This window comes from Phaseolus vulgaris, chromosome 5 (genome assembly GCF_000499845.2).
Source record: "Phaseolus vulgaris cultivar G19833 chromosome 5, P. vulgaris v2.0, whole genome shotgun sequence".
Taxonomy (NCBI): Eukaryota; Viridiplantae; Streptophyta; class Magnoliopsida; order Fabales; family Fabaceae; genus Phaseolus; species Phaseolus vulgaris.
Window position 1 is genome coordinate 2943373 of NC_023755.2, and position 18950 is coordinate 2962322.

The following is an 18950-nucleotide window of genomic DNA, read 5'->3' on the forward strand; positions in this document are numbered from 1 at the left end:
TATAGTGTATATAATTACTAGTACCTTTTAAAACTTACCTAAAAAAACAATCATAACTTATAAAATCATTATAAATTAATATTTTTTAATTAATTTATTTAAAATAATATTATATTCATTTTAATTTTAATAAGATGTATTAAATAATTTTTTCTTTAATAATGTTGTAAACTTGGATTATACAATAAGATGCCAAAATTATGAATAAGAAAGATCATACAATAACTTATTAAGAAAAGTTATAGGAAATCTTTTAAAAAGATATGAGACTTTAAAACTAAATTTGGGTTTGAAAGTCCATGACAGATAGAGAAGATATTAGCACTCTAGGATATTTGTCTTAAGATGATAACCTTTAATTAAATATTTAAAATTAGTTCAATTTAAAAAAAATATTTGTTTTATCCCTTATATCAAACCAAGTTATATAAAATTGAAAACTATTCTTTAATTAATTATTTTTTTAAATAAAATATTTTTTTAGGATTATCAAGATATTAACCTCACTTATATATGATTTTTCATTAATAAAAAAAATATCATAATTATATAGTTCTTTATTGTAACGTGTTTTTGTTAGTGGTTAATTTTTAGTTTGAAAACTTTAAATTTTGTTTAGTATTTTAATAATATTTATATATTTTATAATTCAAATTTTTTGAAGTATACGTTAATAATAGACTATACTTAATATATTTACAATTCATATAATGAGAAAAATAGAGTAAACTCTACAATAATGTTGAGTGTTACATAAATTTTATTTTAAAAACATTTATATATTGAAATGATCTTTAAATAATTAATACTTATTATGAGATGACACAAATAGCCATATACATATATTTCAAATAATTTATTCTTTCCTTTATTACATTCTAGTGATTTATAAATAGTGAAAAATATTAAATATATATTTAAACAATATTTTTTAAATTTATTATATTTAAATAATTAAATATTTAATATAAGATAACATATATAGTCGCACATATATCTAAATAATCACTCTTAAATTTTTTGAATCTAAATGATTTTTTAAAAGTTAAATATTAAATATAAGATAATAATAATATGATCATATAAATATTTGAACTATTATTTAACTGTTTTATAAGTAGTGTAAAAGAATTATCTTTTATTTCTATATTATATATATATATATATATTATGTGTGTGTGTGAATATTTTAATTAATAGACACTAGATAAATAAGAAAACATGTGTGGTGATGCATATATCTAAACTTATTTTTAATATATAAAAGTTGCGTAAACCATACCATTTTATTAAGGAAAGTTAATGAAAAATAAGAGAACCTTCTTATTTGAAAAGATGGTATGCATGGTCATACTTATACCTAAAAGGTTTATTAATCTAAATCAGTTGACGTAGGAACAATTTTTTTTTCCAAGTGGATTGTGGTAAAAATCGACATGAAAAATCATTTTTAGATTAATTAATGTTTAACTCGACATAACAAATAAAATAAATTAAAAAATATTTTTTAAGTCGATTAATCAAGAATCAACATAAAAAATACATTCTGCATTGGTTTTCGAATTATTTGACCTAAAATGTCTCATTTTCTTAATAAACTACTCATTCTGGCACTAACCAAAAACTTATAATGCAATAATTAATGTAGAACTACACAATTTGAACAACAAAAGACTTATAATAGCTACCTGATTAATGAAAACTTGTAAAACTATTTACAAAATCATAACAAACAATTTGTTGAAATTAATGTTACTAACCTATATCTTAAATGAAACAATTAGAATGGTAAAATACCAATTTGTAAGTAGTAATATGGATGCTGATAAGTTGACTAATTTGGGATTTATTCATAGAGAATCCTTTCATTAGTATAATATGTTTCCATCTAGTATTTTTTTAGAATTATTTATTAATAGGTATAATCTACCTGTGTATCGTTTTTGTTAACATATGGGTTTTAGTCTATTATTCCCATATTTTTGTATTTTTTTTATAAATCTTTTTTTACGTAATGATAAATTATTGTTGTTACTTGAGGTATCAGCCTAGTAAGATGTATTTTCTAATTGTTCAAACTATCAACATCAGTATATATATTTATTCGTTGACAAATTATTTCCTTGTTGAACAATAATCCTTTTCCAAATGTTCACTTTAAATACTTAAAAAGTGAGTATAACTGCATTCATTTTTCCATTGTATTTGTTTCAATAATAGCAATTGTTAACATGTTTCTATTGTTCTCCTTCTAAAGAGCATGACTTTGATCCCACCATTTTGGATGTTTCACTAATTCAAAACAACTATTTTTGTGTGTTTACTTTGATTGAAATTAGTACATTTATGATGAATTTTTCAATATTATTGGTTGTCTATGATCTATTTTTAGTAACCATTGTTACTATTTCATAACTTTTAGACTCTACGTTTAGAATTGCATGATGTATTGCATTATATTCTTCTATAAACAAATGCATAGTGTTCTTTTAAATTTGAAACAAGTTCCTTACATAGAATCTCCTTCCGAACCTGTTCAAAAAAACACATATATGAATCTTTGTCATTGTATCAACTAAGGGTATGCAATAGTCAGCTAAGGGTGACTTGGGGTTCTGGTAGCGTCCCATATTGAGCCAAAGAGTAACTTTGATCAATTTAGGTTGAGCTGAAGCAACGGTTAATAATGTCTGGAACGAATTTTGGGTTGTGGTAGTGAACGAAATATGGAAGCATAGGAATAACATAATTTTTAAAAGAGATGTGAGGGATGCCTTTGAAGTTTTTTCTTTGATACAAGTAAAACATAATTCCTTTTCTTACTGGTGTTTAGAACCTTTGGTTTGCATGAGGTTAATCAATTGAGTTTGTAAATATGAAGGTTTTAGGTTGGTATATGTAGAAGGATTGAACCACTCCTGCAATAGTTTCTATTTATTTATTTTTTATTGTCGATAAAAAAAATAATGATCTAACTCTTAAAATATCTATATCAGTTATAAATAATATTCTAAGAGGGACTTTCCACCTTGTGTGATTTTAGAGGCAAACACTTTATCCACATTTTATACAATATTATTGATCCATTACTCCAAATATGAGCTAAAATTGGGCAAGACATTCATAATTTCTAGAATGAAGAATATTAATAGCCATCTTTTCACTTTTATAATTTTGTTATACCACTTTTCATATTCATCTTCTAATTCTATAGATGATTCATCGTGCTAACAAAATAAGAGAGTTTATCCTCTCTCTTTTTATTATAGGGATATCAAGAAATTATAAGAAAATACCATGGTTCTTACTCAATGAGAATGATTCATATTAAAAACTATTTAAGATTGAATTTCGTTTCAGATAATCCAAACTTCACTCCCTCCATTTTATAGGTCTTGGATTCAACATCAATACATGTTAATTTTTATAACAATTTTAAAATATTAACTAAAATATATATTTATTCTTTGATAAATGTATATTCATTCTCCAATAATAACATAATTAATATAAGATACAATTAATTGTGTTATTATGTACAAATATATATAAAAAAAATATGTGTTGCTAACTAGGATAATTATACAAATTCTAACTAAATACGATATCACATTTAGAATCTTATTTTAGAGAAATAATAACAAGAATAAGAATTTCAAGTGAAAAAAAAAGTAGTTAAGAAAAAAAAAGAATAATTAGAGATAAATTAACAATATAATAAAATTATTAAATAAAACAAATTATGAAGACAAAAAAACAATTAATTATTATATTAATTAAACTAGATTACTAAAGAAATTCTTTTTATTATTAATAAATAATTTTTAAATTGGTATTTAATTAACTAAGATTTTAATTACCAACTTTAAAGTATAAATAATTAATATAATTAGAAATTATTTATTGATAAAAAATAATTGTTTAGTTTTTAAAATAATATCTAATTTAATTAATATAAAAATTAATTATTTATTATTTTTAAAATTAGTATTTATTTAATAATTTTAACCTGTATTAATTATATGTTTAATGTTACCCTAAAAATGATTTTTGTCTGATACCAATAATTAATAGTGACATAAAAGAATAATTTGTTTGAACTATGTACTTCTCCATCTCCTTCCAAAGTTGACCTTCCTAATCTGTTTTCATACCAACCACATTGAAAGCTTTGATGGCATGTTCATCAATGTTCTTGTCTCTATTCATCTTCATCAATACATAAAACAGTGAGGCAAACAAAAACATATAACACAATTGTTGTTTGAGTGAGGTGTTGCTCATGTGCTGCATGTCAAATTCACTCATTTTTGTGAAAGCACCACAAATTTTCAACACCAATGAAATTAGAAAAAGAAAAAAAATAACAAATACCTCCAATTACCAACCATTTCTTTTGAAGTGAATAATTTATTTAGTACTTAATTTAGTGAGAACTTTATTTAGTACTTAATTTAGTGACCCTTTCCAAAAGACGCGAGTGTAAATAAAAAAACATTTTCTAGATAAACTTTGTAATCTGTGGTCTTCGTAATAGAAGAGACATTTACCAATAAACCTATGCTTATTTCGAGAGAGATAAATTTCACGATCTGGTGGTCTTAGTAATAGAAGAGACATTTACCAATAAGCCTATGCTTATTTCGAGAGATTGTCATAAATGATTATCAAACTTTTTCGGACTACAAAATTCAAAATAGTTTAGCAAAAATAATGACTTCTACTTGAAAAAGACATGACATGTTCTCTTAAAAAAGTTTATCTAATTAAACAATATTAAACTTGAATTAATACCTTGAACCACTTATTTAAATCACTCTACTGCTTAAAATATCTCGGGTTATAAAGGTAATCTTAGATTTGAAACTTATATTATATATACATTTATTAAAATACATTGATATAACACGAAGAAAGTGGTAAATTTAATTTTGAATAGATTGTGGGTTTTATGTTCAATCTTAACGTAATAGATTAATTATTTAAATTTAAAATTTTAATATCGTAATAGGTGAATTTTAAGTTTAATTTAACTTTATAAGATAAGGTAAATTTCCACTTCCTTATCACTACAAGAAAATTACGAAATAGAAACTAATTTTAGAGACCTAAAATAATTAGTTGTTATAGTGACTAAATTAGAGACTATTCTAGAAACTAAAAAAAATGATTTCTAAATTAGTTTCTAGATTGATATCTAATTTAGCTACCAAGGTTTTAACTATTATGTAGATTCTAAATTTGGTAGCTAATTAGATACTAATTTAGAAACCATTTAACAATAATATAAATTAATTTTTTTTTAGTCTTTAAAATAGTTTCAAATTTAGTCACTACAGCAACTAATTATTTTTAAGTATCTAAAATTGGTTTTATATTTCATGATTTTCTTGCAATGTATATAATATCAAATAGTTTTATGTTTTTATATTTAGTCGCAAGATTTCTAACAAACTCTCTCATATTTAAACCTACAACTTATACATTAATTTTAAACTTAACTCAAACTTATAAAACTAACTTATAATATGAGGTTTATAATATGAGGTTTGCTGTTACTATGTGAAATATTCTTATTTATAGTTTATGGATGATTATAATAAAATGTTAAAAATGATATTATTCTATAAGATTGATAAAAGTAAAATGAGACTTAATAATGATAAGAAACATTCAGAATAATGTTACAAACATCAATTTTTCTGCAATATTTAATTAGACTAAAATAATAGAATTTAAGCATAAATAAAATTAATAATTTAACTAAAATTTTGAATTTTCTAAAATCATAGAACTAAAGAAAAAATATAAAAAAAAACAACATCATAAATTAAATTATAATTTAGGAAAAAATAATCTTAAATAAATAACATTACTAAAAATAAATTAATTTTAAAGATAACAAATAATTAATTACTATATTAATTAAATTAAATACATACTAAAATATTATTAATATTTAAAATAGTTTCTACTATTAACAAAACTTATAAATTAGTTTCTAAATTAGTATTTAGATATTAATAATTTTTAATTTTTAATTTTTAAAATAGTATATAATTTAATGAACATAGTAATTAATTATTATTTTTTATTAAAATTTATTTTTATTTAATGTTTTTTAATAATATTTATATACATAGAATCAAACATAAATTATAAAGGTATTTTAATTATTAGTGATTGTGCTACCTAAATTATACAATTGAGGTTTCTCTATGGGATTTTTGACTATGATGGAGTTATTTTTTTTTGCTTTTTACCAAAATACTTTTAACGATTGACGTGGCATAAGTCGTGCCAAGTTGGCACAACTTCAGTATGACATGCCAGAAGTCGGGCCAAGTTGACACGATTTTAGTATGACAGGGCAGAGTCGTGTCAAATTGGAACGATTTATGCATATGAAGTCGTGCCAATTCGGCACGACTTGCCTAAATTTGTAATTTTTTTTAAAATGAACTCCATTTTGATAAAAAGCAAAAAAAAATAACCCCATCATGGTCAAAATCCATCCTCCATGCCACTCACTTTCTCATCAATAAAGGTAAATTCTTTGGACCATCCCATCCCATCATATGAACATAGTCAAAAGGGTTTCATCTAGTTTCATCTTGACTTCATGAAAATAGTCCAAATTAAAAGAATATGCTTTTAAAGAAATACTAAATCTTTGATTTTTTTTTTCAAAAAAAAAAAGCATTCTCACTCAATTCACCCATAAGTTCTCTATAAAGAGAGACACCCTTTTGAAAGATTGTTGAATGAGGAAATGGTGGGAATGAAGAAGATAGAGAAGTGTTGGGTTTTGGGAGTGGTGTGTGTGTGGGGATGGGTGTGTGTGGTGAGTGGTGGAAGTGTTGATGAATTGGGTTGCAACATGTATGAAGGAGAATGGGTGTGGGATGATTCTTATCCTCTCTATGACTCTGCAAAATGTCCCAACATTCGTTCTGAGTTTGATTGCATCAAATATGGTCGCCCTGATCATCTCTACCTCAAATACAGATGGCAACCCACCAATTGCAACCTACCAAGGTACTCCATTTTCACTTCTCTTCTTCACTTCTTCTTCTTCTTCTTCCTTCAACTTCACCAAAATGCTCAAACAAATCACTTCTCAGATTCAGAACTGTGATGTGTATAACTGTTTGTCAACTTTCTGATATAAACCAGTGAATCTGTGTTTGGAAGATTGAGTTTATCATAAAATGATGATTTGGATTTGAAATGGAATGAATGAATGTGTTGAAATGAAAGTGCATTTTGATTTTGATGGTTTATTGATTTGGCCAACTCAGTCACGGGTGAGAACATTGTGTGATCATGTTTCATACTCACATGGACATCACCAAAACACAGCTCATACACATACATATATACATGGAGAGACCATATATTTATTATCTTATTAATAAGAATTTTTACTTTTTTTTTAATATAAGATTAGTGATATCTTGACTCTGGTTTTATTACTTATTGGGATCTTAACAAATCTTAAAATATTATTATTTTATCATAATATAATATTTTATTTTAAAAAAAGATTGGAGGGTAGTTGTTTTGTATTATTAGAGATTTGTTTAGATAAATGAATGAAATTGGTTTGAATGAAGTTGATGTTAATCATTGTACTAATTAGTATTGTATTAGTTTTTAAGAGTGTTTTTTAAAATATTATGTTATTTCAAGTATTTTTAGGATAATTTAATTGTAAATTTTTGTTAGGATCTTAATTCTGAATTATGTTTTTCTCATTTACAATTTTGAAAGTCAAAACTTTTACTTAAAAAAGGGATTAATTAGTCCATCGTGATTCATACCAATAATATGTCAGTTTATTGATTTTAATCGTATAAAATTATTGTTATGTTTATTTTTATTAAATAATAATGTATGAAATTTAATTTAATACTTATAAGAATTTATCATTAGTGAAACTTAATTTGTATTTGTAAGCGTTTAATTGAAACTAAATATTTTTAAATGCTTGAAACTTAATGCATTTTTGGGATTTACATTATACTTTTGTAGGCATCTATTGTTATTAAATGAATTTAAATCAACTAATGAAACGCATTGGTGAAGGTTAATTAATTTAATATACAAGCGTTTATTATTTTATTTAATGCCTTTAAATGAAGTTATGAAATCTAATTTAATATTATAAGCGTTTATTATTATTAAATAGTTTTATATTGATTTATAAAACTTTATCAAATGCTTAATTAATATATGATGCTTGTTTGAAAAAATATAATTTTTGTGGAAATAACTTTCTCTAATGTAGGACATTTTACCATAAATTTAAGACACCAGTCTTGTAAAACTTCTTTTTTTAAGATGATATAAAATTTAAATTTCTAAAATTAAAATTTTTACTTTGAAAATATCAGTGATTAAATAAAATATTAATTAAAAAGTAGATTAACTCTTGTGTTGAATTAAAAGTGAAGTGTTAGAAATAATTGACCAAAAGAAAATTAAAATTAAAATTGAATATAATGAGTCTTGGGATTGAAGTTGACCTACATGTGACAGAGAAAACATGTTTTGTTTTTTGGGGTTAGTAAATTGACATGTGATAAAGTAGCAACATGTTTGGTCAATGAAGAAATAGATAGCTTTTTTACAGTATTATCTGTTAACCCGTGAGTTTAAAGTATTTGTATTGGGTTTACACAATCTTCATGATGAAGCTCTGAACCTTCACATAAAGGGTGCTATTTTGGAACATTCTTGTGTTAAATGATTTTGTATGATACACTATTGAGAAATCATAGCTACCCACATCTTATTAGTTGCACACAAGAATATTATCGATCTCAACACGACATTAATGTTCTTAAATATTCATATCAACCGACAATCCATTTATAAATGATATCGGACTCGATTCATGACATCACACTAGTATTGAGTTTTTATGCATTAATCATTCTAGTGTTGTTACTCTATTATTACTATATGATTTCTCTCTAAATCCACACTAGTGAAGTTGTGTTACACATGTACGACTTCTATCTCAGTACCAATTATAATGAAATCATGTCATGCTCTATCGACTCCAATATAACCAAAAAAAATTAACTCAAGGTTAACATTTATTAAAGTCATCATTTATTCACACTACTTTTTTAAATAAGTCGTTATTGTCATGAGAGAACATGTGAAAGAGTCGATCTTATCTTATTAAATACAATATTTCACAACAAAGTGGTGTTCAACCTATACAACTTACTTAATTTTAGTAATTCATAATTTTTCTCAATGATAACACTATCCTAATTTAATCCTCCCCACCAACCCTAGAGTTTGAGCCAAAATTTGAAGCACTATTATACATGTTTGAGTAATTTTCATTTTTCACATTTGAAATACCCTTTTGCAGATTTGATGGGAAAGAGTTTTTGACAAAACTTAAGGGGAAGCAGATCATGTTTGTAGGAGATTCAGTGAGTCTCAACCAATGGCAATCACTAATCTGCTTGCTTCATTCTTCTGTGCCTCCAACTCAATTATTAGTGCAGGGTGATGACATAAATGTGACTAACTACACATTCCCGGTTAGTGACACATCTCTTCATAAACACTTTTCATAATTGTGGTCATTTTTTTTCACTATTTCTACCAAATATTTGAAGCAATCACAACTGCAATGCTGCTGCAGGAATACGAAGTTTCAGTGCTTGTTTCTCATTCTACACATTTGGTTGACATTGAAGAGGAAAAAATTGGTCGAGTCCTGAAGCTTGATTCCATCAAGAGTGGAAGCATATGGAAAAACATGGACATTTTGGTTTTCAACACTTGGCTTTGGTGGTACCGCAGAGGCCCCAAGCAACCGTAAGATTTCTTCAAAATCCTTTAACCTTTGTTAGGAAAACTTTCTCCATACATATTTCATTGCAGAACAGCTTAGAATAACTGATACACAAGTTAAAAATCAACTTTTTGAAGAAAATAAACATTTCATTCACTGCACCAGAAGTTGTGATTCTTACAATAGTTAAGCAGTAACTTGACCCTTTTGCTTGTTCTGCAGATGGGATTATATTCAAATAGGTGACAAGATAGTGAAAGACATGGATCGCATGGAAGCTTTCAGAATTGGTTTGACAACATGGGGCAAATGGGTCGATGCAGACGTAGATACAACCAAAACCAAAGTTCTTTTCCAAGGAATTTCTCCTTTCCATTACCAGTAAGTTTGGAACATTTTCTTATTAATAAATTCACATAAGCAACCAAAATTTCATAATATTAAGAAGTGAACTTTAAGACTAACTCAACTGTGTAAGATGAGGTATGTATCACTTATATGCTATGAAATGTCATTATCTCGACGAAGTGGACTTTAAAAGTAACACAACTAGGTAAGATGAGGTCTATATCACTTATATGCTATGAAATGTCATTATCTCGACAAATCAAAAAATAAGTTAACTGCATTAGATTTTACTAACCCCTTTTATACAAGTGTTGTAACTAAAAGTAATGACTGCAATAGTGAAAAAAGTTGAACCTTGTGATGATTTTGAACTTGCATATAAATCAGTGGCACTGAGTGGAATGAGCCAGGAGTGACAAACTGTGCAAAGGAGACAATGCCAGTAAATGGATCAACTTACCCTTCTGGATTGCCAAAAGCATTATTTGTAGTGGAAGATGTGTTGAAGGGCATAACCAAACCTGTTCATCTGCTTAACATTACAACACTGTCACAGTTGAGAAAAGATGCACATCCTAGTTCTTACAACATCTTCAAAGGCATGGACTGTACTCATTGGTGTGTAGCAGGGTTGACAGATACATGGAATCAATTATTGTCTGTACAAGTAACAAGTTAGAAGTAAAGGGTTGAGTTAGGTGTGCAGCAACATCAATTTTTGGGAGAAAATGTAAAACTCTAAGCAATAATACTAAATAAATTTTAAATTTCAATTTTACCTATTTAAACTTTATCTTCTTAAGCAATAATGTGGTCAAAGGTTTGATTTCCAGTTCATAAACTATTTGTTAGAAGATATCAATATCACAGATGAATCTCAGCATCTCATATAACTGTTACCAAGTAACACTCTCATGTGTAATGTTTTTTCTCTTCCTTTCAGTCACCAATAAGGTTTTTTTTCTTATTTTAGTCCCCATAGAAATTTTAATTTTGTCATACAATTTACTGTTCAACAATAAATGAGAAAAAAGCATAAAAAAGTAAACATGTTACTAAAAAAAATTAACATTTTAACTTTCCACTCAAAATCGCGTAAATGAAGAAAGATCGACCATACATAGTATAAAAATATAATATAATATATATATATATAATCAATTATACATTTAAATTTAACCTAATATAATTGATTTCCATTAATAATTATATTTTTAAATAAATGCTAAAATAATAAATAAATATTAATAGAAATTATTTACTTAATATTAAAAGTTAAATTAATTAGTTTTATTTATTTATTATTATTTTAAAATATAACTTTTTATATATTAACATTTCTAATAATTGTTATTTTAAATTTACATTTTAAAACAAATCGTATTAAATTATTTTTAAAATTTGATTTTATAAATTATTTTCCAAATATACTAATATATGATTAAATTTATTTTATCACATCAATCAAATCTATTACAACATTTTTACTTCTTTTTTACTCATTTTTTTAAATTCAAACAATTTCATTTTACAAATATTTTTTTCTTTATGACAAGTTGTTCTTTAAATGCTAGAATAGGATTTCTCTACGATCAGATCATTCCACTTCTTAATTTTATCGCCAAATAGGAAATGCTCAACAGAAAAACGAGTGCAAACCTTAAGTGGAGAAAAACAATATTATTTATATGACATTGATTAATTGTTGTCTTTGAACATTATACTTTAAAAAAAATACGTATAAATGATATGTTAACAGACAACTCATCACTTAAAAAAGGTTAATAAAGATGACGACCAAAATATCGAAATAGTCAATTCAATTATACCATAATTGCCTCTTTATTATCTGGAACCAAATTAAAAGACTGAATGGATTGAACAATTTGACTCACCAGGTTTGCACAATTTGATTAGAAAAGAAAGGTGTATAAGTTTTAAACAACAGAATAACAAAAAAAAATAGTAATAGACAAGAACGAAATGTACCATGAATGATCCAACTCATGATCCAGCCACCAAGCTTTCCCAAACCAATATTGTATCAAATTTGAAGAAATTATCTAAACTTTTCTTTTTCTCGGAACTTGGGTCCCAAGCATTCACTTCATGGAGTTCTTTCAGAAGGAAAATGTTTTGGAGGCTACTAACACTCCAAACCAAGATCAACTAACACCCACTATGAATCAAAAGAAAACGAAACAAAAGATTATCTTTAGGCGTGATTATATACCATCTATGAACTGAGCTCCATCAGTAGTGGTAGCAAGAAGCAGCAAGCCTTGATCCCAGCCAAAAAAAAGAAAATTATATTTACATAAATTGTAGACGAAACGAAGCCTTCATTCATCTGCAACATGCAGATTATATATTCTCGCCAAACGATGGGCAGTTTTATCAGCCATAATACCATCTATCATCTTGAACTTTTTGTAATGCCCTTTAAGCGTCTCTTCCTGCTGCTTTGCAAGCTTCTCTTCTTCTTCCAGTTGCAGCTGAACAAACACAAACACACCCAGAACCCACTTCAGAATAAGCTAATGCTATGCTATCGCTCAACATATGTCATAGACATTATCGAACACTTTTATGATTACTAGTGGGCAATAGTTTCGGCCACTATTTTGATAGAAGAGAGAGAAGATTATTTAGCAAGATGGCCTTCCGTACTAAAAAAAGTCTTCTATGGGGGGTGTTGTGTTCAAACCTTACTGCTATCATTGCAACAAAATAAATAAACAAATAAATAAAAAGTGTGACCAGAAGGATAAAACAAGGAATACAGGGGTATCCACATTTGATTTAAAGCACATGAAAATATTATAATACAGGCAACTTCTTCCCTAGGCTGCTATCAAATGGGGTGTTGGAAGGTTAGATCTTTGCAGCCTAACCGTAAAAGTGCACATCAATCTTACCATTGCAAAAAGCATTGCCCTCGATCTTAATTTACTAAAAATTATAAACATACTTCAAAGAAACTAACTTTCAAGATTCTCCCACAATCACATTATAAACACGTGAGTTTTTCATTTCAGTAATAATTCCATATTGAGAGATGTAGGGATTATAAAGAATGCATATGCATTACATTAGACAGTGGTGATATGTTCTTTCTTCGTAAATAAATTGTTCAAATCACAATCTGAAAGAACATAGCAACTAAAGTTAAGATGGAAGACATAACAAGGAGGGCCAATCCTACACACTTACTAACAAATCAACCAATGTTTGAAACAGTTTTATCTGATTCCAGATCATCAGGAAAAAAAAATCCACAGTTTCTGGTATGTTTAATACAAACAACAAAAGTCTTATTCTACAAGTTTATGGCATGTTTAATAAGGACAGGTTATCTTTCCATCCCTAAGTTTCTCTAACGTCTTTGTATAAGATATTTTCTGTTATTTCAATTTCAGTATAAATTCCTTTACATCTTAATCTATAAAGGTTGTGTTAACAGCGGATAAGAATTAAGGATCACTTGTTACAGCACAATTTCCACCAGTAAGTCCCCACAAAGTTACTTACTAGTAAATATCACACACTCACTATAGAAATGCTTAACACTACTGCTAACTACTCTTCTGTAACAAAAATGTTGACAGCTTGACACAAGCATGCATTTAACAGGACACCAGAAACTTGCTTGAACATTGCAAATAAAAAAAAATCATTTGAAAAGAGATGTTCCTCACATAAACTCCTAGACGCATACTCAGCAAATTGATGAATTGGAATAATAATAGTACTAAGAGCTACAGAAAAATTATTACCAGGAATGAACTTACTTTGCGTATAAATTCTATTTCTGCAGCATGTTTGCGTGTAAGATTCTTTAGTTCTTTCGCCACCTCAAAATCAGGTTCAGTTGACTTCAACCAACGTACCTTTAACTTTCTGTTAGGCTTTGCTGGCCGATCATCAAACATTTCCATCACAGCAGGCTGAGCCCTCACTGGCCGTGGCATCCCAGACATCATAAAAGAATAATGTCCTACCATTGATACAATTTCCTTGACCTTTTTGGCAGAATCTAATTCTACTAACGCACATTGCGGCAGATTGCTAGGTCCAACGTAGTTGGGAATAAACTTGACATTTTTTACAGTGGCAAACTGGTCAAGAGCAGTTCTTATCACAGATTCAGTGACCTGTGGTGACAGGTTGTCAAAGTACACTGTCCTACTAACTTTCTGTTCAAATGCAGAATACTCTTCTGCTGACGATTCCATGCAACAAGTGAATAAAACCTAAGAACACAAATTTCAAACATAGGGTAACTAAATGGGTATACAATAGAAAAAACATGAAGAGAATGGCTACATTTTAATCCCATACCAAGGCAAGTTATTTCAGGGTAGGAGGGCTCAAAGTTTTCAACAGATAGTTAAATTAATTGACCATTTTGACAGGGCACAAAAACAATATTTACTCTAAAATGAAAAACATAATAATATATAATAATATATTTCAGCGTATCAAAAGACAGCACCAGATAAATATAACTTTCTTCAGAAGAATGAGCTAATATAGAATTAAATTAATCGTACAAAACACACAAAAATGACATTTGTTTGAAACAACATCTGTGTTTAGGATGCAAAAAATTTGTTATAATCTTGTTAAAATTCCAACAAAGAAACTCATTATTACATATGATCCATTCCCCAGCATGTGCTACAGATGAAACATCACTTGCTTACTAATAGTGATGATATGCAGAATCAGGCTCCAGTTTGCAAGAGAGATGGAACCAATCAGAAGAAATTATTCAAATCTAAAAAAATTCACCTACAAACCTATGTGCTAGCTTTCCCAGCACATAAACAGCAGATGGTTTCAAGTTGTAGAGCTCAACTCATCAAATAAACAGAATACACTGCTATAAAGGAGACATCAGCACAGCATGTCAGCTTCCCAAATCCCATTGATTGAAGCCAAAAGGAGACAATTCCAACCACAACTTTAAAAGAACAAGTTTAAGGCATTAGTGAGTAACACCAATGTCATCAAGTAAACAGTTTCAGGCATTGCAGAGCAACACCAATGGCATCAGGTAAATCATAATCATCCATGAGAGATCCCAAAATCCACTTCAAGAAGCCAAAATCTCAAACTTTCAAAACCTAAAATCATCTGAAGAGTACAACCTGAATTTTTCAAACATAACCATGGAGCAAAACTAGAACTCTCACGCGAACAACTAGGGAATAAAACCAAGGTTGCCATAAAAGTTTACATAAGACAAAAATAGTATTTAAAATGACAAAACTTAGATCAAGCTTCTCATATCAAGTTCTCCAGTCAAATGATAGACACGTGAGTTTTCTTTTATTAGTTTTATAACATATACTAAATGGTCTTTTATTAGTTTTATAACACATACTAAATGGACGTAAGTTAACATTAGAAGACCATCCACACACATTTGATTGGTGAACTTAATGCTAAGGGTAAAAGGATCTCGATGCAAGTTTTAGGCTGTGTTTTAAATCCTGGATAAAGACCAGTCCCAAAAAGCCCTATGAGATAGCTGCTTGCTATTCTGAAAATTGTTTATATCATATACAATATACATATAAATTCTCAAAAATGATAAAATAAATTACCTAAAAATGATGATATTCACAATTAACAATAAAAATTCTTAGTGACAGGCAGAGATTGCCAAACCAACACGAGAGAAGCAGAGGCCACCTAAGATAGGGTGAGGCAGTGATCTCCAAGAGACTTAGTTCCAGGAGATAACAGAGACCAGAGGCAGAGATACCCGTCACCCTTGTGCAGGCTCAAGAGATAAACTAAATGACATTGATTTTATAAGCAAAAATATTTTTTTTAAAATTGAAATTCCAAAACCATGCCCAGACAGTAGTATTAGGGGCTCTTTTAGAATCAAAACATACCGCTACTATCCGTCTGCTACAGCTTCCATGGGCACTACACTTACACTATAGCATACTATATAAAACCCTGGTTTTGGGGCCTGTTTGGATAAAAACCTTAATTAAGGAAATAGGCACTTTGTGTATAAGCTAACATAAAACTAACATAATATTTGTCAATCCGATAAAAATATAAACACTCATTTTTTATATTCCAGAAGAAAACGAGAAAAAACTATTTTCACAAAAGTCATTGCAAGCTATATTATTGTAAAGCTTATTGAAATAAGCCAAAAACAACGCAGGAATGAATCAATAAGCTATTATGATAGAGTCTGTTAGCGCTGAAAACAAGCTCTTTCAAACATACACAATAGTATTCAAAATAGATCGAACAAAACATTGATGCCGCAGACTCACAGACCTAAAACCATAATAATAATAGTAATCATAATAATACTTAACACTAAAGAAACATAGAACGTTCTCAAGAAAAGCACGAACCAGCAAAAAAATTGAAAAAGTCAAAACAAGTACGTGCGAAGCTACTAATCCACGATTTTAACAGAAAGGAGAAATACGAAACCTAAAAGGCTTCAAGCTCAGCAGAGATATGTGAAAACAATGAACATTGGTGGCTAAATGCAGTTGAAACGAGTAAAAATGTTGCAGATAGAAGAAACGAACCGAGGAGCATAAAAAGCGTGTCTGCGACGGTTGATTGAATCCTTCCTCGCTGCGATTGCTTTTTGGCAGGGCTTCCAAGGAACTGGTTTCTTCACTCTTCCTTAATTTATCCCTCACAAACTTCTTCACCATTTATTTTCAATTATTATGTAAAAAAACAAAAATATTTAATTTTAATATGGTTAAACTTATTAATTAAATTTATTGACTTTTTATTGTGTAAATAATCACATTAATAAATTAATAATGATTTACTATATGAATTTTTTTATCATATTATTTATTCATATAAATAATATGACTAAAAATTGAAAATTTGATAATATTACATTTTTTAAAATTGAAATACTTTATTGAACTTTTTGTTAATGGTGTGATTAAAGTGATTATTGAAATAATAATAATAAATAAAATACTAATAATGGACAATTATATTTTACTTATTTATGTTTTTTAGTCTAAATAATTTTCTTTTCTCTCTTTTTTTTTCACTCTTTTACTTTTCATCCTCTAATATAAAATAAATAGTATTTTTTCTAACAAAAGTATTTTGTTATAGTATTTTTTTTCTAGCAACTAAAATATTTATGTAATGTATAAAGGATGTTGGTATTAAACAACCAAAATGAGTCTAAAATGCAGGAATGAAAAAAAAAATGTGAATTTTCATGGAATCTTAGGATGGTGAGTGTAGGTTATTCAACTTTAGTTTATATGAATAAAAAATGAAAACTCTAATACTAATATATAGAAAATGAATATTTTACACAGAATGGATGAAAAATAATATAACTCTAATTCTAATTAATACCAAAGAAAGGAAAAGTGTTGTATTTTTTATAAAAATGTTTTGGGTTTTTAAGTAACTTTTCTTCAAAATAATTTTTGTGATTTCTTTAAATTAAGTTCGATTTTCTAAAGGCCAAAGTTCAATCAAATTGTATTGTAACCGGGGCCTCTTTTCTACATTCAAAACAAAATTAATAGTCTATGAATTATGAGAAATTTCAAAGAATAAATTCGTGCTTATTTTTTCTAATTTATTTTTATACATATTTTTTTCAATGGAAAATACAGTTTATTCAAATAATATAATGAGAAGGATAATAATTAATTCTTGATTTATTTTTAATGTTAATTTAATGGTGATAACTACAATTGCTAATTCTGTAACAATAAACTCATTTGGAAATTAATTAATTCTTTTAATATCAATGTTCCATTTCTATGAGTATATAGTTTCGGACCTCTCGATTTTGGTTTTTTACTTAATAAGAACCATGTTTGGCATTTCATACAAAATTGATCAAATAAAGCAAAACGGATTATTTCATTTTGCTTTTTTCTACAGAAATGCGAAAATGAAATGGTGGCTCAATATTTATTAGTTTATTTATCTATACACTTTTAAATTAAAGGTAAAACAAGAATTTAAATACAAAATAAAGATTGTTTGTTAATTTTTATTTTTAATCTAAATTTTATGTTAAAAAGCTGTTTAGTAAAAGTTTTAGATTTTTTTTTTTGAAAAAATAATGTCTCATAAAAAATACATCTATCTAATAAAAAGATATTGTGTAAAATATGTTTTCATTTTATTTTCTGGTTGTTTTTACAAAATTTAGTGCAAAGACGTTATCCTATTGCTGTACTATTTTTAAAATCTTTATATAAAGAGAAAGAAGCTTGTCTTTATATTAATTAAATGTTTTACATATGAATTTTTAAATACAAAACTATATAATATATCTATAATTATTTGTAAAAGCAATAAATTATAAAAAAACACGTGTTCTGAAATTAAATGGATATTCAGTTACATATCATTAAAAAAATTATTGTAAAATCTTTGGATGAGATGCACTTTTTTCATTTTTCTAAAATCTTTTTCCCTTTTCATGTTTTAGCTTTTTTTTTTCTTCAATCCTTTTATCTTCATATTTTTTTTCTTTTTTTTCCTCTCAATTTATCATTTGGTTTCTCATCTCTTTCACAATTTCATCATATTGTGTAGTAGTTGACTTGTTATTTAGATTTTTTTTCTCTTGATTAGATTTTAATTTAGAAATTATTTTGACTTGTTAAAATTGTATATGGTCATTTTGGGTTGAAATGTTAAATTATTTTTATTGTGTATTTTGAATTTAAGAATGTTTAAAAGGATAGATTAGGTTCTTGTTGAGTTATAGAATGATTTTGAGTTG

The 18950-nt window shown here is 27.2% G+C and overlaps 2 protein-coding genes across 5 annotated transcripts; one reads left to right on the forward strand and one right to left on the reverse strand.

Moving 5' to 3' along the window:
* Positions 1-6690: 6690 nt before the first annotated feature.
* Positions 6691-11078, forward strand: LOC137834837 (protein trichome birefringence-like 38). The gene is made up of 5 exons (XM_068643046.1): positions 6691-7038; positions 9392-9566; positions 9671-9846; positions 10046-10204; positions 10559-11078. Exons 1-5 carry the CDS (start codon positions 6773-6775, stop codon positions 10848-10850), a joined length of 1068 nt encoding a protein of 355 aa, XP_068499147.1. The 5' UTR covers positions 6691-6772; the 3' UTR covers positions 10851-11078.
* Positions 11079-12195: 1117 nt separating this feature from the next.
* LOC137834839 (ASI1-immunoprecipitated protein 1) lies at positions 12196-16868 on the reverse strand. Of its 4 annotated transcripts, none has more exons than XM_068643052.1 (3): positions 16747-16868; positions 13963-14424; positions 12196-12666 (listed from the first exon to the last, which is right to left on the reverse strand). In XM_068643052.1, the coding sequence occupies exons 2-3, from the start codon at positions 14404-14406 to the stop codon at positions 12514-12516; spliced, it is 597 nt and encodes a 198-aa protein (XP_068499153.1). In that variant the 5' UTR covers positions 14407-14424; positions 16747-16868; the 3' UTR covers positions 12196-12513. The 4 variants fall into 4 exon arrangements, with proteins under 4 accessions (XP_068499153.1, XP_068499151.1, XP_068499154.1 ...); XM_068643050.1 differs by having other exon boundaries at positions 13948-14424; XM_068643053.1 differs by lacking the exon at positions 16747-16868 and adding an exon at positions 16081-16155.
* Between the last annotated feature and the right edge of the window lie 2082 nt (positions 16869-18950).

Coding starts and splice junctions, on each gene's coding strand:
- LOC137834837 (XM_068643046.1), top strand. CDS start 6,773: ATGGTGGGAATGAAGAAGATAGAGAAGTGTTGGGTTTTGGGAGTGGTG. Junction 7,039..9,391: donor ACCAATTGCAACCTACCAAG/GTACTCCATTTT, acceptor ACCCTTTTGCAG/ATTTGATGGGAAAGAGTTTT. Junction 9,567..9,670: donor TGACTAACTACACATTCCCG/GTTAGTGACACA, acceptor ATGCTGCTGCAG/GAATACGAAGTTTCAGTGCT.
- LOC137834839 (XM_068643050.1), bottom strand. CDS start 14,406: ATGGAATCGTCAGCAGAAGAGTATTCTGCATTTGAACAGAAAGTTAGT. Junction 12,667..13,947: donor GCAAAGTAAGTTCATTCCTG/GTAATAATTTTT, acceptor GTGTTTGTTCAG/CTGCAACTGGAAGAAGAAGA.